At 39.8% G+C, this 27,515-nt stretch overlaps 1 protein-coding gene across 1 annotated transcript; it reads right to left on the bottom strand.

The window, feature by feature from the left end:
* On the bottom strand, positions 1 to 26,911 carry LOC125178026. Its single transcript, XM_047880882.1, has 6 exons — positions 26,633 to 26,911; positions 24,675 to 24,956; positions 23,883 to 24,164; positions 23,028 to 23,081; positions 355 to 1,215; positions 1 to 144 (listed from the first exon to the last, which is right to left on the bottom strand). Exons 1-6 carry the CDS (start codon positions 26,909 to 26,911, stop codon positions 1 to 3), a joined length of 1,902 nt encoding a protein of 633 aa, XP_047736838.1.
* Between the last annotated feature and the right edge of the window lie 604 nt (positions 26,912 to 27,515).

Consider the following 27,515-nt stretch of genomic DNA (forward strand, 5'->3'; position numbering starts at 1 on the left):
TTAAGGGATGTGACGTCTGTCCATACTTCGGTCGTTGTTGAGCATGGCTGCCTGAACAGCAGCACCGTACGCAACAACTTCCTCGGGATTGATCGTCCTCTTGATTTCCTTGTTTTGGAATTTTTCTTCAAGCATTTTTCCGAGCTTGGGAATCCAAATTAAACCGCCAACTATGATTACTTCGTGAATTTCGTTGGTTTTCAGTCCGGCATTGACAATCGCTCTGTCCACACACTGCATAGTTTCTTCAAAAATGTCTGCGCAAAGTGATTCGAACATGAATCGGTATATAGTGAAGATAAAATCTTGCCCTTGACTCAAGCAATCAATATGAACTTTGTCCATCGCTCTAACTGACAAGTTGATCGTTGTCTGTTCGGCAGCTTTGGTAATTTTTGCTTGAGCGTTTATATCGTTTGAAACATCCAGCCCCGTTTTATCCCTGAATTTGTCGATCAAAAATTTTCCAACGCGACAGTCTATGTCCCGTCCCCCAAGTTGGCTATTTCCCTCAACAGATTTGACTTCGTAGTTACCTTTCCTCCTTTTCAGAACCGCTACATTGAAAGTCCTGCCGCCAAAGTCGAAGACCAGAATGTTGGTCTCATAGGCGACGATCGTGTCTATCCCGTACGCAATGGCGGCAGCGGTTGGTTCGTTGATGATTTTCAGTTCCTGGAAACCCGCAATGATACCAGCATCGATGGTAGATCTCCGTTGGGAATCAGTAAAGTACGCTGGTACAGTAATAACCGCTTTCCTCACTTCACATCCAAGATATTTTTCTGCGATTATTTTCATTTTGGACAGCACCATCGCAGAAATTTCTTCTGGGGTGAAAAATTTCTCGTTTTTGAGATATTGAACGCAGATTTTGGGGTTGCCTTTATCGTTGACGACGCGGTATGGCCAGTGAGCGAGTTTCGTCCGCACTGCTTCATCGCTGAACTTGCGTCCGATGAGTCTCTTCACTTCGTATACCGTGTTGGCAGGATTCATGGTGCGTTGAAGCTTGGCCGACTCACCAATAAGTCGTTCCTCGTCAGTGAACGCCACAAACGACGGCGTGAGGCGACTACCTCGCTCGTCGGCGATGATCTCCACGCGCCCGTTCCTGACGACCCCCACGCACGATTTATACGTACCCAAGTCGATGCCAATAGCGTAGTCATTCTTCGACACCATCTTGAATTTCGCTGTGACGGCCTGGCCAATCTGAAATTATTGCTTGTTTTTAATTTGAATACGTTCTCAGGGGTGATATTTTTAAAAGAAATTTTATGTGACTAGGACAATTAGTCTCGTTGGCACTGTGGATGCGCTCAACATAAAGCAATTGAATATGAAGTGCAATATCGGCCACTTGCTTCATTTCAGATCAATTTGTAAACATTAGCATTTGATAATACATGCAGAATAAACAACGAAATTTGATAATAAAATAATTCCAACTTCTGAATCTCTGCAATTTTTTAGTGAAAATTTATGACTGAGTTAGGAAAAGCAAGTCCATCTAAACGTAAGTTCTTGGCAGTCAGAATCAACAGGTCACCATTTCCTTACCACGCTAATCTGTTCACTGTGTCTCATAGAACCCCTAATGCACAGTTTGAAATTCCTTCGTACTCCAGTGTTAACAAATTGCGGTGATAATTCACAAAAGTTTCAAACCTTACCGTCTGTATTAGCAACAGAAATGATAAAATATTAATACTTTTGACATAAAAAATAATACTGTCTTGCCAGTTTAAGCGTTGCACACACTTGAATACTTGCTTCCTCAAGTTTGGCTTTGATTTCCGTTACAACCGGAAACTTTTCGTTTTCCATGTTCTTCGCGTGTAGAAAGAGTGGGCTTCTCCCTTGAAATAAAAGTGATTTTTATCTAAGCTATGAATATTGCGGGATGATGTTTTGAGGAGGGCCGAGGAATTGTTACCGTTATCTACATAGGCTTCAAGTGCTTCCTTCCAAAATTTTGAGGGTGGTTAGCTTCTGAATTGAAGACGTCTTTAACTCGCCCTGCGCGTAAATTAGCGGCTATATGTCCGCTTTACGAGTTGATTCCCAGTTAAATTTTAAGGGGACCGTCTACCCTAAAATTTCAAATTATGGCGTTTTCCGGTTTTTGTGCTCATCTTAAAGCTTACTTTCTGACGCATCGAACGGTACCAGAATCATCCCTCTACGTCGAAAAATGATTTCGTGACAGCTCCCTAAAGGGGGGCAGTTTCGAGGCCCCTTCAGTGAAGTCTATAGGATTAATTAGAAGGCTGGACACACTAAAAAGGAACGTCTGACGTAAAGCAGCTAATTACCCGGTGCTTATACTCATTTTAAAGCTTACTTTCTGACGCGTCGAACGGTATCAGAACCATCTCTCTACCTGCATTTTGACGTGCAAGACGCGTTTTCTATCAATTTTTTCGAAAAATTCATATGAAAAAAATGTTATTTTTTACATTTTACGTATGTATGTGAAGTTTCATGATGATCGGATAATAACTGTAGAAGTTTTTCCGGAGGGTAGACGGTCCCCTTAAGGCCGTTGCGCGGCGTGGAGGGCGATTATGAGCGCGGAACGGCAGATTGGCCGCTTCTCTCAAATCTCGGCGATATTGCGCTCGTTGGCGGGAGGCGATGGACGGGCCGCTTTGCGACCATCGGCGATAATTCGCGCGAGATTTTAAGGTTGTTCACAAACGAGGGGCCGCCTGCTACTTACGACCATGTTTTGGCTGCTATACATATAATCGATTCCTCAATCGATCACGTGCGTGCGTAAGTGGGTGTTCGAACCTAAACTTAAAATTTGACATCCACTCCTATTGAACAAAAGACCGTTGCTGATATCGTATACCGATATTTACACTGAGATATTGCATTTTACGCATCTCAGAACACTGCCATTTTCTTGTTAAATGGAATACTTCAATCTGACAAAAAAATGTGAGATCAGTTCATAATAAATTAAAATTATTTGAATGCTTACAGTTTGACTAAAAGCTCGTTCTATTTATGATTATTTTATAGAGGTTCGCTCTAAAACAGCCGTAATCTGATATTCATTTAGAAATAACTTTTCTCTCATAATTTGATTCGAGAATATTCTGAAAGTTTGGTGAAATTATATGTATAAAAAACAAATTTCTTTAGAATTTAACTGATTTGAGATGATTTAAACTCCAAATACAACTCCATTTAGTAGTCAAATCATTCAAGGTAATAACTTTTGCTGATTTAATTTATTGGAAAGTAAACATGTCTTCACCGATAAAATCCCCATTTCGATTTTTATAAAAGTTTTACATTTAATTTTCGCGAGTATGTTCATGGGTAAGGCCCTTTCTCCATCATTCATTGCTCAAACAATCCTGCCGGGATGCACGTTGAATAGCTAAATGCTCAAATATTCTGGAATTTTTCATTATATTCACCTTTTCCCTACATTAAATTTCATTATAAACGAATGATGTTTACACATTTTGAACACGAGCGTGCTTATTATCAAACTTTATGTTCTTATTCGGTATCTCCATGGCTGGGATGTGCTTTTACACAACAAATCTTTGAACCAATTACAAGAATAGAAACGTAATCAGTTTATTATGGCAACATTCCTTGCATCATTGGTTTCGTTGCGCATGTTAAGGATAACGCTTCTTGTTCTTGCCATGTGAATCGGACAATCTTGGCTGTTCAGAGTTTTTTAGACGTCACAGTGGACATGAGTGATTGCTGAACTATTATCTTAATCTATTAGAATTAGATCCTAGCATTCCCTTCATTATATATGTAATATATTCAGCCGCTTGGTACCGACGTTCAAGTACCCGTTGCAACTTCACTTCTCGAGAGCCTGAGCCGTAGTCTCGCCATTGGCATTACTCATTAGTCCTTGCGTCGCAGAACTGCAACACCAGTGGCCTATGGTCCGTGGACAATGCTAGTGTGCATAGTGGCAATACAGAGTTATTTAGGCTCTTCCTCAAGTTCATTTTTGAATCCTATAAGTAAACCAGTAAAGAATCATGGGTACCAGCATTATTTTACATAAAAAAGCTGCTTATATATACATCTTGAGTAGATGAAGAAATTAAAAATTACTGATTTTAAAAAATCTGGTTTATCACTATGGGGCTGTGCACCTGTGGTTATCTACTACCAGGAATGGTAGATGTTATATTACAGAGTTCATACCTTATATCAACCTGGTAAGTGTGAATGAGAAATAATTGTTGATAATTGATATAAATTTTTCTGTACTTTCATGAAAGCCAGACAAGTATTAATTCTGTTCAGAATATTTGATCTTGAATATTGATCTGGCATCTGCTGAAAAAAAAAGAGAACTTAGGATTTAGGAATTGGCCTTGAGTGTCTTGGTGGCGGGCCAAGGTAGAATTGTAGTAATTGTTGATTTTGCTCATGCATTCAAGATTGATCCAGCCTGGTTTCTTGATCAGTTCCACTTTTCCAAAATATCTGCTGAGAGCCTGAGTATGAAATGAAAAAATTTGGTTTATTATTTTTGGATCCAATGTCATATGTGCGGCTTATATTCGCCTGTTCATTACTTAATAAATATAAGTTATATGTTATGCCTCCTGATTCCTGAATCCACCTTGTTGAATAAATGAATAATAATTTTAATATAGTAATTGATGATTTGATTATTGATATGATTGAGTTGTAACTTGTAAGCAAGACAGGATTTTACTTATTCAATATTCATTAAATTTTCATTAGAAATAACTAGGAACTTTGTTCTATCAACTTCTATGAAGTACCAAATTCATTCATCTTCAGCATGTCAGACCGTCAGATCGCTCAGATGACCCATCAAAATTTGATGTGATGATGACAAAACACCAAATTTTGAATAGGTAGATACATGGCTGCAATACTGGAAAAAGCATTCATCAACTGGTTGTCTAGCATATCATTGGAGATGAATTAAAATGTAAAAATAAAAGGAAGTGATTTGAAAATTTTAACTCCTTCATCTCCAAACGGGAAAAGGGCTAAAGAGTAATAAACCTGAATTTCTTGTTTGGAGAACCCAGACCCATGCCTGGGCAGCCTGGCTTAATAATTCAATCATTATTGGCTATAGATTGTAATAAATACAAGCAATGTCTATGTCCAAGGATTTGTCAGAAAATTGCCTATCAAGCTGTCAGCTACAGGCCTTCTTAAAATTTTTGATATCCTAGTATGAAATCTCATTAATGGTGATTTTTCACTAGTCACTTTTCCAAAAACTTTCCAATTAAATCAGAGATCAAGCAAATTCTCCATTATGATACAGAATGTTGTTTATAGGTGCAATTTTTGTAAAAATTTAATTTTAATTGGTAGCAATTTCAGTATAGATATGAAAAGCTGTTGTTTTCCATAAGACACCAACAAATTATTGTTTTATTGACATTTTTGATGAACTTCATTGGATTTTTCTCATCCGTTTAAATAATATAATAATTCACATTACCTCTTAGTAATATTTTTCTTATCTCTCAAATAAAATATAGTCACAGCTTTATATAAAATATAGTCACAGTTATAATAAAATATAGTCATGCTCTAGAGTCTAGCCAGTTTGATGCATATATCGTCTAGTTATTGATGAATAGTTTGAATAATATATGAAAAGTAACCTCCTGGTCACAATTTCTCAGTAAGTGACTAAGTAGATATAAATATGTGCTGCTTAGAAAAGGACATACCTGGCATTGCTTTAAAATTCCATGAAGAATTGTTTGCTCACATATATACATTTTGACAGTTGCTACTCATTGGTGAATCATTCAAAATATGTTGGTCAACTTCCAAGGTAACACCAATAATAATGACAGGTCCATAATAGTTAAAGTCCATATAATTGAATTGTGATTTCAAATTACTTTCCTGTCCATACTTGATTGTATGATTCATTTTTAATTTGCTAGTATATGCACTTGTTTTCTCATTTATTTCTATTCCAGACTGCTTCTCAATGACAGATAATAACAGGAAGCCATATCCTGACATTAGAAGAGGTGTCGTCATGAAGCCTTAATGTAAGCTGTAGCTCCTGTTGCTGCTACTTTAGGGTCTGTTTATTTTTCATCTGGTAATGGTGATGCTTCAGCACCTTATAGCACCTTATATTCTGCAGTTCATGATATGGGCGTTAGAGCTCAGCTGCTCCTGGTATTGAAGGTGGCAGTTCTTCAGTTATGTCACGAGCCTCAACCTCAAGCTCACTCACGGGGAAAGAAGAGTTGCCTGACGAGGATGGCAAGACTCCATGACAATTGACAGGAGACAGCCAACCAAGATCAAATTCGAGAACTTGAATGCGTGCTCCTTGATAGAGCGTGAGTAATGAAAGAACTTCATTGCAATGAGTTTACTGTATTGCGTCAGCCTGTCACTGAAATATTAGCAGTATTTGATACCCTGATTGAAAAGAAAGTATTAACGTAAATTCTTTCCTCTCAATCAACCTGCCCGAAAAACATGCAAGTAGTATGGTTTGTGAGAAAATTTTGTTAATTGCTTAGAATTGATCATGATTAGCAAGTCAGAAAGCTTTAAGAGGTACTGGATGCATCAATATGTAATTTCTATTTGTGTCGTGCATATAAAGTTAATAGCGCGGTAAAATGCAAAATTATAACAAAATTTCCGCTTAATGCTTTTTTTGAACGATTACTATCTCTGGGGTATGCATAAAATTAAGCACTTTGTCCAATTCGTTACCTTACCCACAATTTTCCTTAGATGAGCTCGGTCTAATTTGTGACATTCCTTTAAAGTTATCATCAGCCGTTAGCTCAGCAATGAATTGCCAGATGTTGCTCATCACAGGTCACTTGATGCCAACTAATCGTGTAGGTTTTCCACTATCTGATACAAGTGAGAATAGTCTTCTAACATTGTTCCTTACAACAGGTGCTACAGATTGAGACGGTCTTCGTGGCAGAAGGCTAACTGCAGATCTCGGGGGGTTTCATCTAATTTGATCCTGTCTGCACGCTGCCACTCTTGTCTGCACGCTACAACTCCTGTCTGCACGCTGCCACTCTTGTCTGCACGCTACAACTCCTGTCTGCACGCTACAACTCCTGTCTGCACGCTGCCACTTTTGTCTGCACGCTACAACTCCTGTCTGCACGCTGCCACTCTTGTCTGCACGCTACAACTCCTGTCTGCACGCTACAACTCCTGTATGCACGCTACAACTCCTGTCTGCACGCTACATCTCCTGTCTGCAAGCTACCTCTCTTGTCTACACGCTACCACTCTTGTCGTGACGCTACTATTCTTGTCGGCACGCTACCATTTATGTCGGAACGCTACCACTCATGTCGGCAAGCTACCACTCATGTCGGCACGCTACCACTCTTGTCGGTACGCCACCACTCATGTCGGAACGCTACCACTCATGTCGGCACGCTACCACTCTTGTCGGTACGCTACCACTCATGTCGGAACGCTACCACTCATGTCGGCAAGCTACCGTGCTGGAAAAAGCTATACGACCACCCAGTTTTCTCCAAATATTTTTTCTTGCACAAAAAATTATGGGATTCTAGTTATACGAGGTTAAACTTCATTTAAAAACGGTTCCAACGCTATGCGAAAAAAATAATTTTCTCAAAATATATGAGAAGAAATTATGAAAATTAGAAAAACCTAGATGGAAATGGTTATAAGACCACGATATGTTTTTTTCCGTTTGTGGATCACATACACTCGTTTTAATAGGCAATCTCACCTCCTTTCGCCATAATTACCTCAATTCATCTTCTCCCCACGCTATTTACCATATAATCCAGTGTCTTTTGATAAATTTTATCCCAAGAACGAAGGATAGCCGTGCTCAGCTCACTCACAGATTGGAACTGGCGCTCATTCTGATAAACATCCCTCGCCATGATGCCCCATAAGTTTTCAATGGGGCTGAAGTCAGGACTTTGCGCCGGCCACGGCAACAGAGTAATATTTTGCTCTAGGAACCACATGTTTGCTGATTTTGAGCTGTGAATCGAAACACTGTTTTGTTGGAAAACATATGATCCTTCATGTTTCTCATCGGCAAAAGAGAGAAGTTGGTAAAACAGCGTGAGCTTGTAAGCCTCGGAATCTTGTCTCCCATGTAAAATAGCTACAGTTGATTTTCCCTTTCGGCTAAACGCCCTCCAAACCATGCATGACCGAACCACCACAAGATTGCCGCTTGGAATAAAATTCAGGCTCACGGTCCAGTGGTGCCAATAGCATTGCCATCTATCTGGACCATAAAGAGTGAACTTTTTACATCACTGAAGATAATCTTGTGCTATCCCTTTCCAATAAGCAAATTTTTTTCGCCAAATTTTTGTCGGTTGATAATATGCTTTTGTTGAAGCATAGGGGCATTTTTCCTCGTCATTTATTTGAATTTTTTCGAGTCATGCAATATCTAACTGATGTGTCGTGCTGCCACATCAACTCCAGTGGCCAATTTTATAGAGGTAGAGGTAGCGTAAGTTTTAGAAGCCTCCTAAGATCCCTGTCGGTTAATTTTGGGGTTGGTAAGTGTGCTTTTTTCTGCCGTAGCCGTCCGAATTAGCTATAAATGATAGTGCAATGGGTTTTGAGCGTTTTATTCCCATTGCGATGTCCCGTTGGCTTCTACTGCATTTCACAAATCCGAAAATCTGCGCCTTTTCGGCTTCAGTGAGTCTTGTCCTATTGGGTATATTTTTTGCTTCGAAAAAATATAGGTGAGGACACTGAACTAAACCAGAAGTACACCAGAAAGGCCCTAAATGACGAAAATCAAGATATTCTTTATATTGTTGTATTTTTTAAAGTGAAAATATTACCGAGAGAGATACCATAATGAAGAAAAACTTATCCTGGTCTTATAACAATTTCCACCTAGGTTTTTCTAATTTTCATAATTTCTTCTCATATATTTTGAGAAAATTATTTTTTTCGCATATCCTCGGAAACGCTTTTAAACGCAGTTTAACCTCGTATAATTAGAATCCCATATTTTTTGTACAAGAAAAATATTTGCAGAAAACTGGGTGGTCGTATAGCCATTTCCGGCACTGTAGCACTCATGTCGGCAAGCTACCACTCATGTCGGCACACTACCACTCATGTCGGCACGCTACCACTCATGTCTGGATATTACTCTTTGTCATACAGTTCCCCACTTGTCGTAATATGCAGTCACCGTCACCCAAATAAAAATTAAGGGTGGAGCACCGATGATTATAGGTGGCGATAGTAGATTATAGGTGGCGTAACGGTGGGTGGCCAGATCTGCCGAAAATCTAAAATAAAACACCAATAAATCGAAAGAGTGGCGAGTATAGGTGGGAGTCATCGATGAATCATTGATGATTTGTAGGGTCTGAAACATCTATGGCTCATTGCAGACAAATCAATTGTGAGCCACCGATAACCGTTTGCCCAAACTGCACAGTGCACGAAGGTATTTGCCACTGTAATTTATCCAACGTAGAAAGGTGTTTTTGGGTTGCAGGTCATTCGAGATTAAGACGAAACCATGACTTGTGCTTGGCGTTCTGACGTTCGTTCGGCGTTCTGAGACGAAACGTTCTGTGTGCTTAGCATTTAAGATTAAGTTCTGTTAAGAAAATTTAGCGTGAATTCAGTAGGTACGAGTAAAACTGACAGATAGAAGCAAGGTGTTAACAAATTTTCCAAACCAAAGTGAAGCCACTGGGCATGTATCAGACTGCTTCTGATATAAATTGTCCGCAGAACAATGGAAATTTTTTGTCGCAAAAAATAGTTTCTCAATAGATGACAGCAAATCCAATTTTTTATGTTCATACGAGATATTGAGTAAATTTATTACGAATTTTGCGTATACGCCAACTGGCTGTGTTGGAAATATTGCGATCAATTCAGACTAATTATTGTATCATTAAGTATAAATTGTATGGATCGATTAAGTGTGTTAAATAATATTGACAATATTCTCAAATCGCCTCATTTATCTAAACTCTAAAGCCTCGTCGACGTAGTCTGTAGAGGTAAGGTATCTCTAGAGCAGAGCGGCTCGGCGGCTCCCAAGCACAGCGAGCAGTCGAGTAAGCACACGTTCACACAAGTTGGGTTTGAGTCGGCGTTGAGCTTCCTAGTAATCTTGCTAATCTTAACTATGATCTGCTTCCTAGTAATCTTTACCATGTCCTGCTTGAAATATGTGCTTTCCGGGTTATTTGCTCGTCAAAAAAGGATAATTTTTACGCAGAGGGATACGAATAAAAATTCGTCTTTCTATCGCTTACTTCGATAGTGGAATTTAATTATTTAGGGAAATTTGCTTATACAGTCCGATAATTATTTCGATTTTAAGTCTAAATTTATACTAGAGTGGTCCTGGTATCTTTTTGACGCAAAATATTAAAGGTTATGCAAGAGAACAATAGTGACATGAAGTGGAGCAGGTAATTCACGCCTGAAATTTCAAAATAATAGAGTGATATCAATTCTTTATTTCACGCAAGAATATTCTTGATAAAAATATTTCGAATCAAACCGCTGTCAAAATTGGTGTAATGTTCACATTATGAAACTTCGATGCTTATTAAGCATTTTTCCGTAGCCTTTACTCTGAGCTGAACCATCGTTCGTTACGAATAAACGGAGTTTGTTTCAGTGGCTGTTTACTTGAATGTAGCAGCATGTTCAAATAAAATTGTTGATGGAAGCATCTATTCATCACGGTGGTAGCACTAACTTCTTGTCATTCGTTAAAATTAAAACTTGCAATACATCAGTCAAATATTTTAAAATTACTCTGGAGCCTAGACCTCTCCTATAGCTCAACGGTAAAGGCTTTGCTTCGCGTGTGGGAGACCGGAGTTCGAATCCTGCAGGCAAGGAGTTTCTTCAACTCGATTTCTCACGAGGTATGTGTATGGTACTCTGAAAATTTGTTCCCGCTACATGTCTGACACCGTTACTTGTGCTATCATGGTAGATCTATGTACGCAGCCCTTACAATGCTGATTGTGTGGAACTATGTCAGTAAATACATAAGCATCGGATTAGAAACTAAATTAAAAATTTTTTACGACTTCATTTTAGAAAGTGGCCATCGGTGGATCGTCAATGCGCCACTGGTGCCAATTGGTAGTTATTTGCGGAAGAAGAGCTTTACGGTTAGGAGGGCCATAGGCAGGTTATAGGTGTGGTAAAGGTGGTGCACGCCACCCTTAATTCACTGTATAAATCATAGCTGCTCCACCTATGGCGTCCGCCTATAGGTAGCCATCTTAAAAACATAGGTGCTCCACTCTTAATTTTTATTTGGGCAACACCGCACCTATCACCATTTGACACGTTCACACACCCGACAACTTGTTATTCGATGGTCAATTCTCGCCAAGTATTGATTAGTCTCTCATTAAACTGAGACCTGAGAATCTAGTTCGTTCAAATAAAACGTTGGCATGGCGGTTATCACTTCGATGCAGTGACCTTCATTAATTAAATGTATTTTTAATTTTTTCAGCTGCCAATCGTTTCATTGTATTCAAAACCTTACTTTTGATGATGTTTTATGAAAATTAGTATTTGATCATTTTAATATGTCCTCGGCTGTATATCCCGAGATTCTTTGCTTGTACTGTCATGCTGGAAATGCATGCACGTTCACATGAATGTGTATGCATATCCAGTATGGTAGTGCAGAGGCAATAGTCTCGGCGATATACCGCCGAGTTTTTTTCAAATAAATGGTTAGAGGCGGCCATGTAAGTTGCGCCGGAGTCTCATGCACGTTGCGCCGATGATACAGGCTATGCCGCGCGCGGTCAGTACATGAAACGCGCCGCGGCCGCGTGCCGGGCAAGAGCGAACCGTCGCGCTTAGAAAAGTGGACACTTCGTCGGTGATGCGGAGATGTTACTCGGGCGCCCCAACCGAGCGTCTCTACCTCAATCTACCTAAACATGCCGGCGATACGCCTTCGATTTTTGACTGAGTTGTACGAGCGGAATAAGGATCTGATTAAAATCCGGTCATGAACCGAGCGAACTTGGGGCAACCGTAGGGCGAGCGTAATTTGTAATTTGCACCTGATAGCTTCGGCACGGACACGGCCGAATCTGAAAAGTGCGATAAAAAATGCCCCCTCCCACCCCTCTTATAATGGAGAAAGGGAGGGAGCATTTGAATAGCAGTAGGCTATGTTTCAGTGCAGACTAGACGGAAACGTAAAAATGTAACGCAGCGGGCGGCACAATTAAGCAAATGGCAAGGGAACACTAATTTTAACCGGAAATAATGAAAGTTAATATATACAACTCCCTACTCAAACTTTCCGCATTACCCACAACATTCTCTAATATTTACCAGAATGCCATATTCTCCAACATTGCCGAACAAAACAATCTTCAACATTCACTAGCACTAAACAGACAACATTCTCCAATATTCAACACCGCTCAATATTATCCCACATTATCCATGGGCAAAACATTATACCCCAATCACTCGTACCAACACTCTTGCCTATTGCGGGTACCAAACATTCATACATACGGCGGAGCAAAACATTCTCTCACCTTATCCAGTATTAAACCTTCTCTCATATTCTCCATCACTAAACAATCACATATACTGTCAAGTATTCTTCCGCAACAACTATTTAAATCAGTGAACAAATTTTTCGCAAAATATTTGCAAACAACAGACTAGTGTATCCACAGGGTTCAATTTTAACCATTTCAACATAGCGCAAATTCAAAATGATCGCAAATTCCTGTGTTCCCAGGTACGAAGTACATAAAATGGAATTAATTGTTTGCGGTATTGCAATTCAAGGCGAGACATGTGCATTTCTACTTCCTCCTACATGCACGCGTCACATCCATGGGGTTATTTGCTAACAACATACTAGCTCACGACACGTCACTTGTTTGTACAATACATCGAACTGTTTTGCACGAGTCTAAAAAATTCTGCATATAGTGGTTGTTAAGAAGAATAGATCAGTTGCTACCGTCGAAATTTCAGTTAGAATTAGTGACCTTCCTAACCTTGTAATGTTCAATGGTAAGTTCGGAAATTTGCCCTCTAATAATTTGTAATACTACGAAAAAACCCAATTCATAACACATCGATTTCACTCTGGTATACCTAGTGGTGGGCAAAGCTAACCGGAAAGTTGGCTTCGATAACCGTCAGTCCATTAACTGAAAAGTTAGCTTTTATAACGCTAAACCGACAAATTGCCGAAAAAAATTAGCTGAATTTACCGCTAACCGCTAACTATAGAATATCAATTTAGCCTTGGCTTAATTATTTGGGGCATTTAAAACTCTGAAAAATGGACCTAAAGAGCTGAACTTTTAATTTGTTGTAACACTGACAAGAAGCTTTCCAAAAGGTGTAGCATGCCAAGATCAAATGATGATCAAGATGTACATAAATTGAAAAAAATGAAATTAAGAAGTAGTTGACATTCAACATACAGTTTATCAAGCGAACAAGAAAGTATTAAACGAATAAAAAATATTAAGAAATAAAAACACACAGGTAATAGCAGAGTTACGCACTGCTTTTACTCTGGCTTTCCCTTAATCTCCTAGAGGTGATGATTGTTGCCATTATGTTTATGATGACGTACCTTGTCGTCCCTGACACTGTAAGACAGTGTGTTACGTTACTAACGTCCAAAGTGAACTGAACTGCAGAATTACACAATGCTGCGTCAACCAATCACGTCTTGTGCTCCTACATTATGTAACAGTAACACAAGACGTGATTGGTTGACGTACATATGTTGACGTATAGTCAACCATCAGTGTAGCACACTGTTAACGATACCTCAGCATTAAATTAAGTATCGTACATACTTAGCATTATTACTAAGTAAGTAATACTAAGTACTAAATACATAGCATTATTAACACCTGAATTTTCTATCAGAGAATTTTAAACATTTTTAGCAGACTGCCAATTAGCGGAACTAAATTTGGCGGAAGCTAACGGATCCGCTAATGGTTTTCAAAGTTAGCTGAAAAGCTAATCCGACAAGGATAACGTTAGCTTCACTAATGTGCGGTTAGCATATTAGCGGAACTGTGCCCACCACTGCCGAGACCAAATTAACCCGATGTTACAACGAAAAAATCATAATCTCAAAAAAACGAGCAATTTGGTAATTTACGACTACGCTTTGTGTCCTTGTTTGTACGCGTTTCTATCGCAGCGGCTCGCGGATAGGTGAGGACGGTGGAGACGGTAAACCCGGATTATCAAAACTTCGTATCTTTTTACACCTACGCACAAAAAGATACGTATTACGTAAGTACACCCTAATTTTGGCATTATCAAGACTTGCGTACGCAAGACTTACCTGAAAAGCTATTATCAAAACCATCTGGCTGCGGTAACTGACCATTCAGAGGCTTCGGATTTGTTTACATTCTGTGTTTTGAAGCCTTCTCTGTTAACATTATTTTTTTATTTATAGCTTTTTTAGAGAATCCTAAACGTTTTTACTCTAATAACGTCAATGACATATGCCGTTTCAATATTGCATAACATGTATTTAACGATTAATATGATACAATAAAGAACGAGTGTGAAATTGCGGTGAATTCGTCTAAATTTCATTGTTTAGCTCCTCCAATAAACTCGTTTTCTATCGACATGTTCTAAGAGAAAATTCATTCGATGCTTGACTAATATAATTCCTCAGATATAAAAAAGGACATTTTTCTAAATAAAAATAGATGATTTACCTTACAATGATAGTAGAGTCTTGACACTAGTATGAAACTAGAGTCTAGACACTGATAGAGTCTAGACACTAGTAACTAAATGATTACCAATAGCTTCACCCATTCAAAAGTTGTACGTAACTCCACTTACGGCACATCTGAATAGGCGTACGGTACGCACAGCTTATTGTACGTAGCTTCCGGCTCAAACGTGTTGATAATACCACCGCTAGAGTTTTGTCTTCATAGCAGCACTTGCGCAACACGTAAATCGCTACGAATAAGTCGCATATGTTGAAAGTAGGTATCCTCTACGCAGGGATAGAGGCTGGAGGTCTGTTTCTGCTTCCATAGCTTTCGTTTGCGTGCACAGAAGAGCTCTCAAAATTGTGCGGCATGCTGCATATGGTATTTTACCTAGTATGGTCAATATTGAAGGAGCTGTTGAGATGAATAGAAAAGAACCAAAATCCAGTTTCGACCGTATGAGGGATATTTAGAGGCGACGTAGTGTGCCGATGTCTGTCCGCCATTTAAGAGTGGGTGTGATCGCTGACTCTTTTCTTTGAGTTCCAGTATGTTGGCGAAAGACGAGTCTATGATTCAAAATTATGTCAAAGAGCCGATGAGTGTTTACATAGTCCAGTGGTTGATTTGCGAGGAGTAGTGGTGGTGTTGGTTGTGATCTCTGGTTGCAAAATAGCATTGCTTTGGATTTGGGTGCGGATATATTGAGATTCCATGTATTGGACCATGCCGGTAAAGTGTTGAGAGCCCTTTGGAGTTATTGGATGCACATGGGTATGGGGGAGGTGGTGCTCCAGAGAACACAGTCGTCAGTAAAAAGGGAGTATTTGATTTTAGATGTGTTGATGATATCATTTACCATAACCAAAAAAATAAATGGGCTGAGGACGGAGCCTTGCGGGTCACCTGCCCTTACTGGACGTGGTGAGAATAATGAATTCTGTAGTCTCACTAGTATTTGACGGTGCTGCAGGAAGCCATCAATGAATGTCATCATTCTGCCGGCCAGCCCCAGTTTCTCTAAATTATGGAGTAGTCCAGCATGGCAGACTGCGTCGAAAGCTTTGATGAAGTCCATGAAGACAGCAATGGTTGGGTTGTCCAGGATAAGGCCGAGTCATATATCTGATTCGGGGCGTGTAAGTGCATCTAGTGTGGAGTGCCTGGATCGAAAGCCGCTCTGGTTTGAGTTGATGAGTGGTGCTTGCTATAGGTAGCTTCTAAATCGGTGGCACACCATTTTCGCAAGTAGTTTACAAAGGCCATTTGTGAGTGCTATAAGGCAGTATGAAGATGGATTTGTGTGTGGTTTATTTGGTTTTAGGACGGGGAGAACTTGTAGCATGTGCCATTGATCGGGGCTCCTGTCATCCAAACATAGTTGTAGAAAGCTAGCAGGTGCCTTTGTTGTGTGTGAGGCGAATGAGTTGAGAATGAAGCTAGTATGGTGCCTGGACCTGGAGCAAATGGTCGTGTTATGTTTATTTGCTCGTTTTAGGTCCATTAGAGTGCAGTCATTGTTGTGCCAGGGTGTGGACTTTGGATTCGGGGTTGGAGCTTGCATCTTTGGATGTTGTACAATGGGAGTGGTTGGGGAGAGTGGTCCGGTATAAATTCTGTAGCCAGGGTGTTACCTACCCCTACTGGGCCTGTAAGAAGCTGACTCCTACACTTTGTGGGATGGCTGCGGGTGGGGGTGAAGTCCTGAGTCGCTGGATTTTGTTACTGATTTCGGTTGTTATTGTGCTGGTCAGTGATTTAATGATTTCTGTCCATCTTTCCTCCTTAGTCTGCAAGATTGCGTGCTGGAATGGAGCAGCTGCACGTTTGTAGTTAATCCACATTTGTATGGTGCCTGGTTTCCATCGGTGAAAAGTGAAGGCTTTCACCTTTTGGCTCTGAGAGTTGTAGTGCACTCTGGCGTCCACCAGCAGTGTGTAGGTTTTTGTTTTCTGTGGGTGGTAGAGATGGGGACTGCAAGCGCTCCTGCTGTGAGTAACCGGCTCTCCACAGCACTATATGCCTGGGAATGTGAAAGAATTGTTGGGGTGGCCGGTGGCCCAATTTGCTTTGGAATTTTGCCCAGTCTGCTTTTTTGATAATTCATCTGGGCCTGGGGAGTAGGGTTGAAGTAGGGTTTCGTTTAAGCTGTTAATGGTTATTTTGAGGGATAGGTGTTCGCTATAGTATGGGTCAGGGCTGGTTCCCATACTGGTGAAAGGGCTAGGGTTGGAGTATTAATGGTGAGATCTATGTGTGGGAGTACCCCGGCTGAGCTGACGTGGGTGGGTGCTCCTGTATTAATAAGAGTGAGGTTATTACTTTGGAGTCACTCTGCTATGAGTGGTCCACGTTTGTTTGCATATGTGGACCCCGATGATTGATGGTGTGCATTTGCATCAGCGCATATAATGAATGGTGTGGGCAGTGCCTGGTGTAGTTCAATTGAGTTGGAGAGGAGGGTATTGTTGTCAGCACAAGAGGGAAGGTACAGCGAGCATATGGTAGGTTGATGAGAAGGGAGGTACATGCGCGTAGTACAGACTTCAATGTCTTGTGGGAGGGCTATCCCAGCAGGCATTCGGTGGTTGAATAAACGTTGAATCTACTACCTATACGACACTGAGATCGGGGCGAAAGGAGGTTTAGAATGAAAATTGAAGCAACGTCTTTCATGAAACATCGTACTGAAGTTACAATGCAACGTTGAATCAATGTTGCTACTACAACATTGCTGCAACGTCAAATTCTCTGGTTGAATCAACGTTTAAGAACCAACCTGTTTTTCGTCCGTAGCAGGATTCGAATCCGGGATCGCTGGAGACCGCGCGATGCCTTAGCAACCTTGACCTCTAGCTCGAGTGCATGAGCAGTAGAAATAAGCTAAAGAATTGTTCGACTCCTTGAAAATTGAAATGCATTCTTTGGTCATTAATTGTAAATTTGTATATATGTATTTCATTCAAAGTTGGTGTGATAACATTAGTTCCATGATGGTAAATAGCTATACATTCAACTTACCGATATCGATCATTTTTCAACGTTGAAATAAGGTTGTTTTACGTCCTTTCTAGTTTTGGTCAGATTTCGACGTAGATCGGACATTTAGTTTTGGTTGTTCAGAATTTCAACCTGAAATCAACGTTGATTGAACTTAAAAATAAATAAACATTCAAGGTACCAATATCGACGTTGTTTCGACGTTGAAATAAGATTGTTTTTCGTCCGTTCTAGTTTTAGTCAGATTTCGACGTTGATCGGATGTTTAATTTTGGTTGTTCAGCATTTCAACCTAAAATCAACATTGATTGAACGTTTAAAAATGAATAAACATTCAACGTACCAATATGCACGTTATTTCAACGTTGAAATAAGGTTGTTTTACATCCGTTCCAGTTTTGATCAGAGTTCGACGTTGATTGGACGCTTAACTTGGGTTGTTAAGAATTTAAACCTGAAATCAACATTGGTTCAACGTTTAAAAATTAGTAAAAATTCAAAGTAACGATATCGACGTTATTTCAACGTTGAAATAAGGTTGTTTTACGTCCCTTATAGTGTTGTTCAGATTTCGACGTTGATATGACGTTTAATTTTGGTTGATCAGCATTTCAACCCCGAAATCAACCAATAATCAACGTTGTTTCAAAGTCAGATGCCTGCTGGGATAGTTTTTGTTGAGATATTGTTAAAGTTGTGTATAGACGTTCCAACTCCGCCTAGTAGCCGGTCTAATCTTGTGACCGGCAAGCGCTGTAAGAGTGTAAGTGCATGAGTTGGGGTTACATTGGTTTCCTGCTTGCATAGAACTTCTGGTGTATGCTTGTCTAGGGCTTTTTGGATGAATGGGTTGGGCTAATCTAAAGCTACGGACATTCCATTGCGAGAGCTTGAGTGTCATTGTGAATGTGAAAGGAGGTGAGACCTAGTTTTGTGAGCAGCGAGGATATGTTTGGTTCTATTTGTAGTTTTGATCCTAATTCTATGAAGCATTCTAGTTTGGCACTTAGCGAGGTTGCCAGTAGAAATTTGAGTAGTAATGGTAACAACAAAGCTGGAGGGTTATGTGTTGCAGATGATGTTGGTGAGAGGGCAATGTGTGATTTGGCGATTTTGGGCGTGTTGATTTTGTGGGCTTGTTTTAATATGTGACACAGGAGGTATGGTGGGTAGGGAGAATTCTCGTCCATCCATGTCTTCCTGTTCCATCCGCAATTTAGGAGCATAACTTGAGCTAAAGCTCTTGTGGAGGCGCTTGCCCGGCTGGGATCCAAGATTTTGTTTTCAGGGTTTGACCTGTGGCATCATGTTGAGCAGCATCTACTTGGTTATGCCTTTGCTCAGAGTTACTACCTATCACAATACATTGAATCCTCTTCCACTGATGGATTAGCGGGGGAAGGGAGCTTATCGAATCAAGTGATGGAGGACGTGCCTGTGCTTTTAGGAGAGGTTGGTCTCTTCTGTAGTTAGTTTTACCACTGGTTTGCTGAGCTAGGTCAGAGAGTTTCTTTCTGGCTTCTGGATAGGAGACTTGGTGATTTAACCGAGTAGTGACATATATCCACTTCATGTAGGTAACATGGGCAGTTTTTGTCTAGGTCATCGTTATTTCCTTGGCAATTCACACACTGCGGACTTTTTTGCACGTTAGGCCTCCATGCCCATTTGTTTCGCAAAAACTGCAGCGTTGTGGGCTCCGGCAGACGATTAAAGTATGCCCCATCTGCAGCACTTGTAGCAGCGAATGGGGTTTGGCTAATACGGGTCAACTTTATAGCTGCTATAGCCTATCCTATTCGTATGTATTAAAGTCTCTCTTTGTTCAAGAATGTTATTACAAATAGAGGCAGATGTGATTTAGCAACGTCACGATAAAGCTTCCTGCCAGCTATAACTCCTGTGGGTTTGAGGAGTTCCAGGAGTTTTTCACTCGTTTCTTCGTGAAGGTCTGGTGCGCAGATTTGGCCAAGGGTGGATTCAGCATTTAGGAGGCGCGTCTGGGTCCCAGGAAAACTTTTTTATTTATAAATTGATAACTTTGAAACTTGGTACGCATGTGTGAAACAGAAATCTGACACTTTTTTATTTCTTAAATTTTTCGAAAAACTTGAAAGAAAACGTGAAATTCTTTGAAAACGGCCATAGAGGAGGTACTGCAGAAATCTATCTCCTCGTAGGATTTTCAAGCTACAACATCGAGACACATATCATTCGCTGCGTAAAGACAATATCGATTGGTCGTATTTTTTTCGAAATTCTCAGTTTTTTTGGGGGGGGGGGGCATTTTTCGTAAATTTTTCGATTTCCCGAGGAGGAAATCCTTCGGGAAAGCCGAGGGATTTCCCTAGCCGATCGAAGATCTCGGCTAGTTGTGGTAGTTGTAACTTCTGGTGGTGGACATGTTTTTTGTGAGGATGTCTGTCTTTTAGCTCCATGTTGTAGGATACGTTTGATTTTGATGAGCAGGCACTAGCTGACAATACTCCCTCTGGATGCGAGTCAATGAACGAGACCTATGCTGAAGGCAGTTTGGTCATAGCAGTTAGATTTTCCAGTGTGGTTAGATGGCCTTTCTTGGCGATGCTTGCTCTTTGCTAGTTCTGCTTTCTTGTGCATTAGCTGATTTCAAGAGATTATTATTGGGCAGATGAGGGGGCCGGTTTTGCATCAGCAGCTTTCTCCATGCACATTTTTGCCGGTTGACTGTCTGGGGGTTTCGAACCCAGTTTGGGATTTTTATTCGGTTTATGCGTGAGGAATTCTAGACTTTCTATTCCATAATGATTTTAAAAGTGGTTTGGTTTATCAATAACACACAATAAGGGTACGGCCAGACTAAAAGCGTTCACGCGCACGCTGACTGACGCTTCAAGCAGAGCGGCGCCGCGCCGCGCGTATGGTGTCCAAACTAGACGCTGGAGCGCGCAGCTTACTGCGAGTCAATGTGTAGAAATGAGTGTCTACGAGAGACTAACAGCCGTTCTCCTTGATGAAAATTTTATAAGGAAATGAAAGATAAATTTAAAAATCCCATCGATACTCTGTTGTGTCATCTTTGAAATCCATTCAGATGAGATTAGATAGATATTTTGATAGGTATATATGATGCATACGTCGCGAGTCCAACGTTAATACAGATAGACTTGATGCTCATGTGCAATTTCTTAGTATAAGAGGCAATTCAAATAAACTAGTTTTTGATTTTCCTTCTTTATTTTGTCTTCATTTATAGAATATATGTATGTCCTGTCGTGGTGCTGTGGGTGAGAGCAATTGCACTCGCCGCCTGAATTAACGAGAGCAATGTCTTCGACATCCTCCCCTCACGGCTGCTTCAAGGATACTGCCGCCCCGAAATATTTGTCTCGCGTTTAAATGTTTAATGTCGATTTTTCGCTGCGCGGCGCCTCGTCTGTACGCTTGAGGCAGCTTCCGCCTCTAAGTGCTAGTGTGGCCACTCTGGTGGAAATACATGCACATAATATCGCAGCGTACGTCTGCGTACGCGCCAACGCTTTTAATCGGGCCGTACCCTAAGGTCGGTAGAATGGTTTAAGGAAAAGTCTCGTCACTTTAATCACCGGCACTCGTCACACACGACCACTCGTGAACGGGAACTCAGCCGTACACCACCGAAATTGTGCACCAATCAGCCCTGAATAGAACGCCTAGCATATTTCCAGATGACCACCAATCAGCCGCGGATTAAGCCATTCGTCAGTAACCAACCCATGACATCATCTTGCTTTAAATATTAGGAGCTTTACGCCACCATATCTGACGCGAATAGCCCAGAGTGTAATGATCGTCCATCACTGAACTTTGTATCGAATCATTACTTCATACCCTGCCTTTAGCTCGAACTGCAACTAGCGGACAACGGACTGTGACCAATCAGCCCAGCTCACCAGTAGAACTGCATGAATCCAGCCGTGTACCACCAGACGGTCAATTCTAGCTCATAGCATATGGGGTTAGGTTTCAGATGGCATTGTTCTGTTCCGAAATCTATCGTCCATCGGCGAGTGACTTCCGCAGCTTCGTTATATTACGTAAATTTTAGCTCACAGCATCTGGGGTTAGGTTTCAGATAGCATAGTTCTGTTCCTAAATTTATCGTCAGGCGTCCCCTCGTGGACTGCCTCCGCCCCGTCGGCAAGGCAAACGTGTGGGTTCATTTTCGTGTCTATCCCTCTAGCTGCATCACGTTATACCGGAATGATAAAGTAACTATGAGGAACAAGAACCATAAAGCATTGACCAGGTTTTGTCTTCGATGTCGTTTGAATTAATTACTAAACTTTTTTATTTGCTCAAAAGGTAGTGAGCTGCCTGGGCATAGTTGAACATTATGACACTCCCGTCGCGATGATTAACGCCTATTACGGACAACCGCAATGAATAAAACGATCATAATTAACTAAAGTAATTATGTGAACGGTACCACAGTATAATACAATTGTGCGTTTCACAATCTTGCGAACCTCACCTGAAAAGACTGAAATTTTGTAGATCTTGTTTGTATACCCGAAGATACATTGTTCAGTGCCTATCAGGCAATGCGCTGTCATCACACTATCAAGCTGTTTCATTCCTAAATCATAGTGACCTGAACATTCAATAGAAAATTTGTAGGCCCTGAATGCAAAACCGAACGTTCATCTGTTGCTTTTTCTGCCTATCAAAAGCTTACATATTAGTTATGTATTTTATGATGAGGATTTGAAAATTATCTCGTGGAGCTACACGCATTAATTTTTACCGCCACGTACTTATTAAGTATTTTGTCCTCTTGCACCTCAATCATATTTCCATGCCTTCAAGTAACCTGTGGTCTTTAAATATAGCAAAATAAATTAAATATTTTTGTCCTATAATTAATGAAGTTACTATCTAACTACGACGTAAGCTAAAAAAATTTGTAAAGTCAATTGTCATTCAGTTCCATCGTATGACTTAACAAACGCACGCGTGTACACACATCAATGCCATTCCATGAGCGGGAGATGGTCATAATTCTCTCAAATACCAGCGTCTGATATGAGACAGTCTGAGCAGTTGCTTTCTTTGGTTTTAGCACGCAGATTCGGCTCTTTGTGCAATCGACTTCCACAATAAGCTCCTAATTTCCAGCCAAATAGGGAAGGTGACGATTAGCACCTGATTCACCTCTAAGCCGATTCGATGGAACCCGAGAATGGAATCCGAATTTAAACTGAGCTTGTGCGCCCCTTCGCTGCATGAGCTCACCTGTTGCGCGCGGCCATTCAAAATGACGTAGTGGATTTTCTCCTCTTCGATATCCTGAAAGAGAACTTAAATTTATCTAACAAAATCGCTTTGATTTCCGAAGAATAATGACAATTCAATTTTCACAATTGTTAATCATAATAAATTATCGAAAGTGAGTAGGAAGTTTTGCTAACCAATTTGCGACCAATTTGATAACGACAAAGGCTTGTAGTATTTTATTAGAGTAATATTGAGAATGTGATTCTTGCACATTTTAAAAATGTTATTAACCTTGATGGAAACAATTAACATTTTATTTTTTGAAATAGTCTTTGAATAATTTATACATGGCTTAAGCAGAAAATAGTGGTTTATTGTGCAAATGTTATTTTACCCAAGACGCAAATGGTATTTTACCCAAGTGCAAATGGTATTTTACCCAAGTCAAATTTGGGAAGAAAAGAGCCAAAAGAGAAAATATTTCAAGGAAAAAAAATCCTTTTCTGCAAGGGAAAATTACTTGACACGGCCTCTTATAACCTTTTAACAGTTACCGTTTATACGTCCAATGTGGATAGACCCGAGACAAGGAAAACTCAATATTGTTCTTTCATCTGGTTATAGACTAAAAATCCGAGAACGGAATCAAATTAAGACGTTTTTTCGTTAAAAAATCTTTCCTTTCCTAAAACTTGGAAAAGTGCATTTTGGAACGTGCCAGCAAAAAAACTTAGGTTGTGTCTTCGTTAGGAATGTCAATATCTATATGAACTGAAGATTATGAGTTTCATGTCATTATTGCCGACAGGAGAAAGTCTCAGGGCCAAGATTACGTTTCAGTAATTCGCTATAATAATTTCTCTAATCACTTACTTTCTCTAGATGAGTTCTAAGTTCATTGACAACAGGAAACAATTCTCTGTTGATGGTGTATCTGTTTCTTCCGTCGTAAAGATCGCAAGCTTGTGACTTTGCTGTCAGGTGTTGATTTTCCAGGAATATGGAGTCCACGTAATCGCTGTTGGGATGGATTACCGAGTCCATTTTTTCCTTGTAAGAAGCCAGAGCTTGGCTTTGAGCCACTTTGCTGCATGAGTGCGCGTCTGAGTTACGCGCATTACTTTCGCTGTAGCTTGAGTACTTTTTGTCGATGATCTGAAACATTATCACGAATATGAAATCAAAATATTAGAGAATTCCGAGACAAAAAATGATGTGAAGCAGCAGTTAACTAATCAAATGTATCGAAAAAGTTATTAACACAAGTTAATCCTTCGATTAAGGAATGAAAAAACTTTGGCGTGCCATACAGAGTTGTGTTTGTGGTCAGACAATCAAATAATTTTTATTTCAGACATTGAATTCTGTGCTATATCGGTTACACATTTTCATATTGATTTAACAGGCCGTAACAATCGCGGAAACGCAAAAACGTAAATGTAATAAAAAAAAAAAATCCGCGCACACATCCACTTAACAGAAAGTTTAATTATTTTTTTTTTCAACTGCAATTGTATTTCAAAAGCGGTAAATTTGAAACTAGGAACAAATCAAATAAATTGTTCATGAAGTGCTGGAATAACAGGCTGAAGATAATTTTGTATATTAACTATCAGGTAAATGACTCAATACTAAATATATTATCGCTAAGTCACACCTAATTACCCTCTCAAGTTGCACTTTAATTTCCTTCACAACCGGAATTAGGTTGATGCTCTCGCTGTTTTGGTGTTCCCGCTGGTAGGCTGCAATGGCTTCGTCTTTTGATGTTAAGTGTTTCTCATTCAGGGAGGAAACTTCGAGTGGTTCTTGATCGAAGCTCGTCACTTTATCCATAGCTTCCTCATACATTTGCAGGGCCTTGTTGTAGGCCGCGTTGCTTAAAGTGCGCGCTCTCTGTTTACGTTCATCCATCTCGACATAGGGCTTGATGCTGCGATCAATTTCCTGGAATGAAACTTGTTTTTAGTGTGAAGTCAAACATTATAATCAGCTCACTGCAAAGATTTGAATTCCATTTGCTCTTCTTGTCGTGTGGTCAGTATCTGTACAAATTTTCACAAGACTACTTTCTAGATGTTCTCAAACTGTTCCGTGACGGAATGGATATCGCGCTCCGGCTACAAGAAGCCGGTTTACTCGACCGACCACGAAAGAGTAAACAGGCTTTAGAGAATTCGACCACTACTGGACCTTTTTCAACCTTCCTACAAGCGGCACATACAATTAACCAAAGTCCAGCATCATGGACGACACAAAATTGGAGAAGAACGTGGAAATTGCAGTTTCTCTGCTGACCTTCTGCCAAAAACTTCACGTGCTTTACTAATTTAATTATACACATACTATCATATTAAATTTGATTTTAGAGTTCTAGCTTACACGACCGGTGTTACTGACCTGCGGATTTTAGAATCCCTGTATATTTTTAAACAGAAACCTGGTTTAAATGCAGCCTTCAGTTCCTATCCCCTTGAAATTGTAAATAGATAGGCCTGTCACCTAATGTGTATTTGTTTTGTTTTTATTTTGTCAATTTACGTTTTTATCTTCGATGTGAATTTAGTTTTCTAATTGATTCTGCTTTTCTTATAGGTTTTGAACTTTTGAACTGACGATGGAGCTGGTCTCCGAAACGTTTTCATTCTTAAGAAATGGTTAATATTCTGTCTGTTTTCTTTGCTTTTAAATTCCTGACATATTACCATTCACGAGACTGTCAGAAAATTCTAAGTAAAATCGTTTTTTATGATGCTCGAGTGAGTGAATACAAAGAAATATTACTAATAGTGTTCCTAATTGAGCCTCAAATAATTGCTCATAAGTTTACGTTCAGTTTCATCTCTTGTTCTGGCGATTGTAAGACAACGACGCTTAGAATGATACTATACGCTTGTTGAAAGGAGATTTCTGTTGTCTAGAACTTCGTTCACTCCACCTTTAGATCTAGATTTGGAAGCTAATTTTCAAAATTACACTCCGCATTATCACGTTCCACTTTTAGAGGTTTCAAGAAATCCATTAATTATTCATTTAGTAAATAAAAAAGAATGATTACGAGTTGTTTTTCACGCAAATCCAAGTTTACGCGAAATATGTTCCTCTGTATCCCATGAGGCATTCGAAAATGCAATGCAAAAAATTTCACCTCTGACGCTCCAACTATTTGCGAGGCCCGAATATTCTTGCAGACCAAAATGATCTTGCTCTTTCCTTTCGCGTTAGGCTTCACAAGAAGAAAATCAAATAATTGTGTTCGATTTATAAAACAGAAGATGATTGGATATAGATTATACTGAACATCAACAATAAAATCATTCATTGCAGATCGCGCACATGATATAGGTTGAAATTATAACAATTCATTCAATATGAAATGTACACTCAACATGTTTATTTTGCACGTTTATTGATGCAAGACTTATATCTATTACATAAATACTCACTCGTTGAACGAATGTTATATTCATATGAAGTAACGTTAAGGATAGTGTCAACACCATATCATATTCTAATCAAACCCGAGAAGATGGTAAAAATATCGGCGGAATATTCAGATTGTTATTTTGGAGATTCGGGCTAAATTTGACAAAGTAAAATTTTTCTCTACCATATATACTCACCCCCTCAAGCTGAGCTCTAATTTCATTCCGAAGAGATAACAGTTCTGTCTTGACGATGTGTTGGGTTAGCTCATCGTAGACTGCCATGGCTTGGTCCTTTGAATCTGAGTGAAGTTTCAGAACACTGGAGGCGCCAAGAACTTCCCCAGTGGGGCAGGTTACTGGGGACATGGCCTTCTCGTAGGCCTTCTTAGCTTTTTTGCTGGCGGCAGCGCAGCTTGAGCGCGCCTTCTGCTCTTCCTCATTGGTCCTGATGGTGACCACGATCATCTCTTCCATTTTCTGAATATAACAAGCTACAAATAACTTGATTGCTTGAATTGCAAATTAACAAGGAATTTAAAGGGAGCATATAGGTCGGAAATAAAAAAAATACGGCTTCTCAGGTTCCTTCGTTAATTTGTAGCTGCTGAAAAGGCACGTCAGCAGCATATTGTTAAAAAATGAACATTTTTAACAGTATGTACAAAGATTCCTCTCATTTAAATCTGTATTTACTTATAGATCATGTTTCACGTTAATTGCAAAGTATTTGCACTCGTTTGAAAGCTACTAACGATGCGCGTTCATAAAAGCAAATACCGAGGATGTACATTCAATATGTTTTTTGCGTTTGGCCGTTATGATCTTAAGACACAATGAACACTTTTTATAGATATATATATATATATTTCATTGAAGACCAGAGAATTTGTTTTATTCGCAATTTTCTTATTAGTTTTTTCAATATATCGAACAATATTTTTAGTTTGAACTGGCAAATCGAAAATCAGGTTACCGATGGACATTTTTATTTCGTTAACGACGTTTCGAATGTTTCTATCATTCATTATCAAGTTAAAAGGCGCATTGAGTGATGAAATTAGCGTCGACATAAGTACAA

The sequence above is a fragment of the Hyalella azteca genome, unplaced genomic scaffold, assembly GCF_000764305.2.
Source record: "Hyalella azteca isolate HAZT.00-mixed unplaced genomic scaffold, Hazt_2.0.2 contig6510, whole genome shotgun sequence".
In the NCBI taxonomy this organism is placed as follows: Eukaryota; Metazoa; Arthropoda; class Malacostraca; order Amphipoda; family Hyalellidae; genus Hyalella; species Hyalella azteca.

What these genes read in the sequence shown, in the direction of transcription:
- LOC125178026 (XM_047880882.1), bottom strand. Translation starts at nt 26,911, where the DNA reads ATGGAAGAGATGATCGTGGTCACCATCAGGACCAATGAGGAAGAGCAG. An exon ending in TTAGAACTCATCTAGAGAAA is followed by an intron (nt 23,082 to 23,882) that starts GTAAGTGATTAG and finishes GTTCTCTTTCAG; the next exon opens with GATATCGAAGAGGAGAAAAT. An exon ending in AGACAACGATCAACTTGTCA is followed by an intron (nt 145 to 354) that starts GTTAGAGCGATG and finishes TGGATTCCCAAG; the next exon opens with CTCGGAAAAATGCTTGAAGA.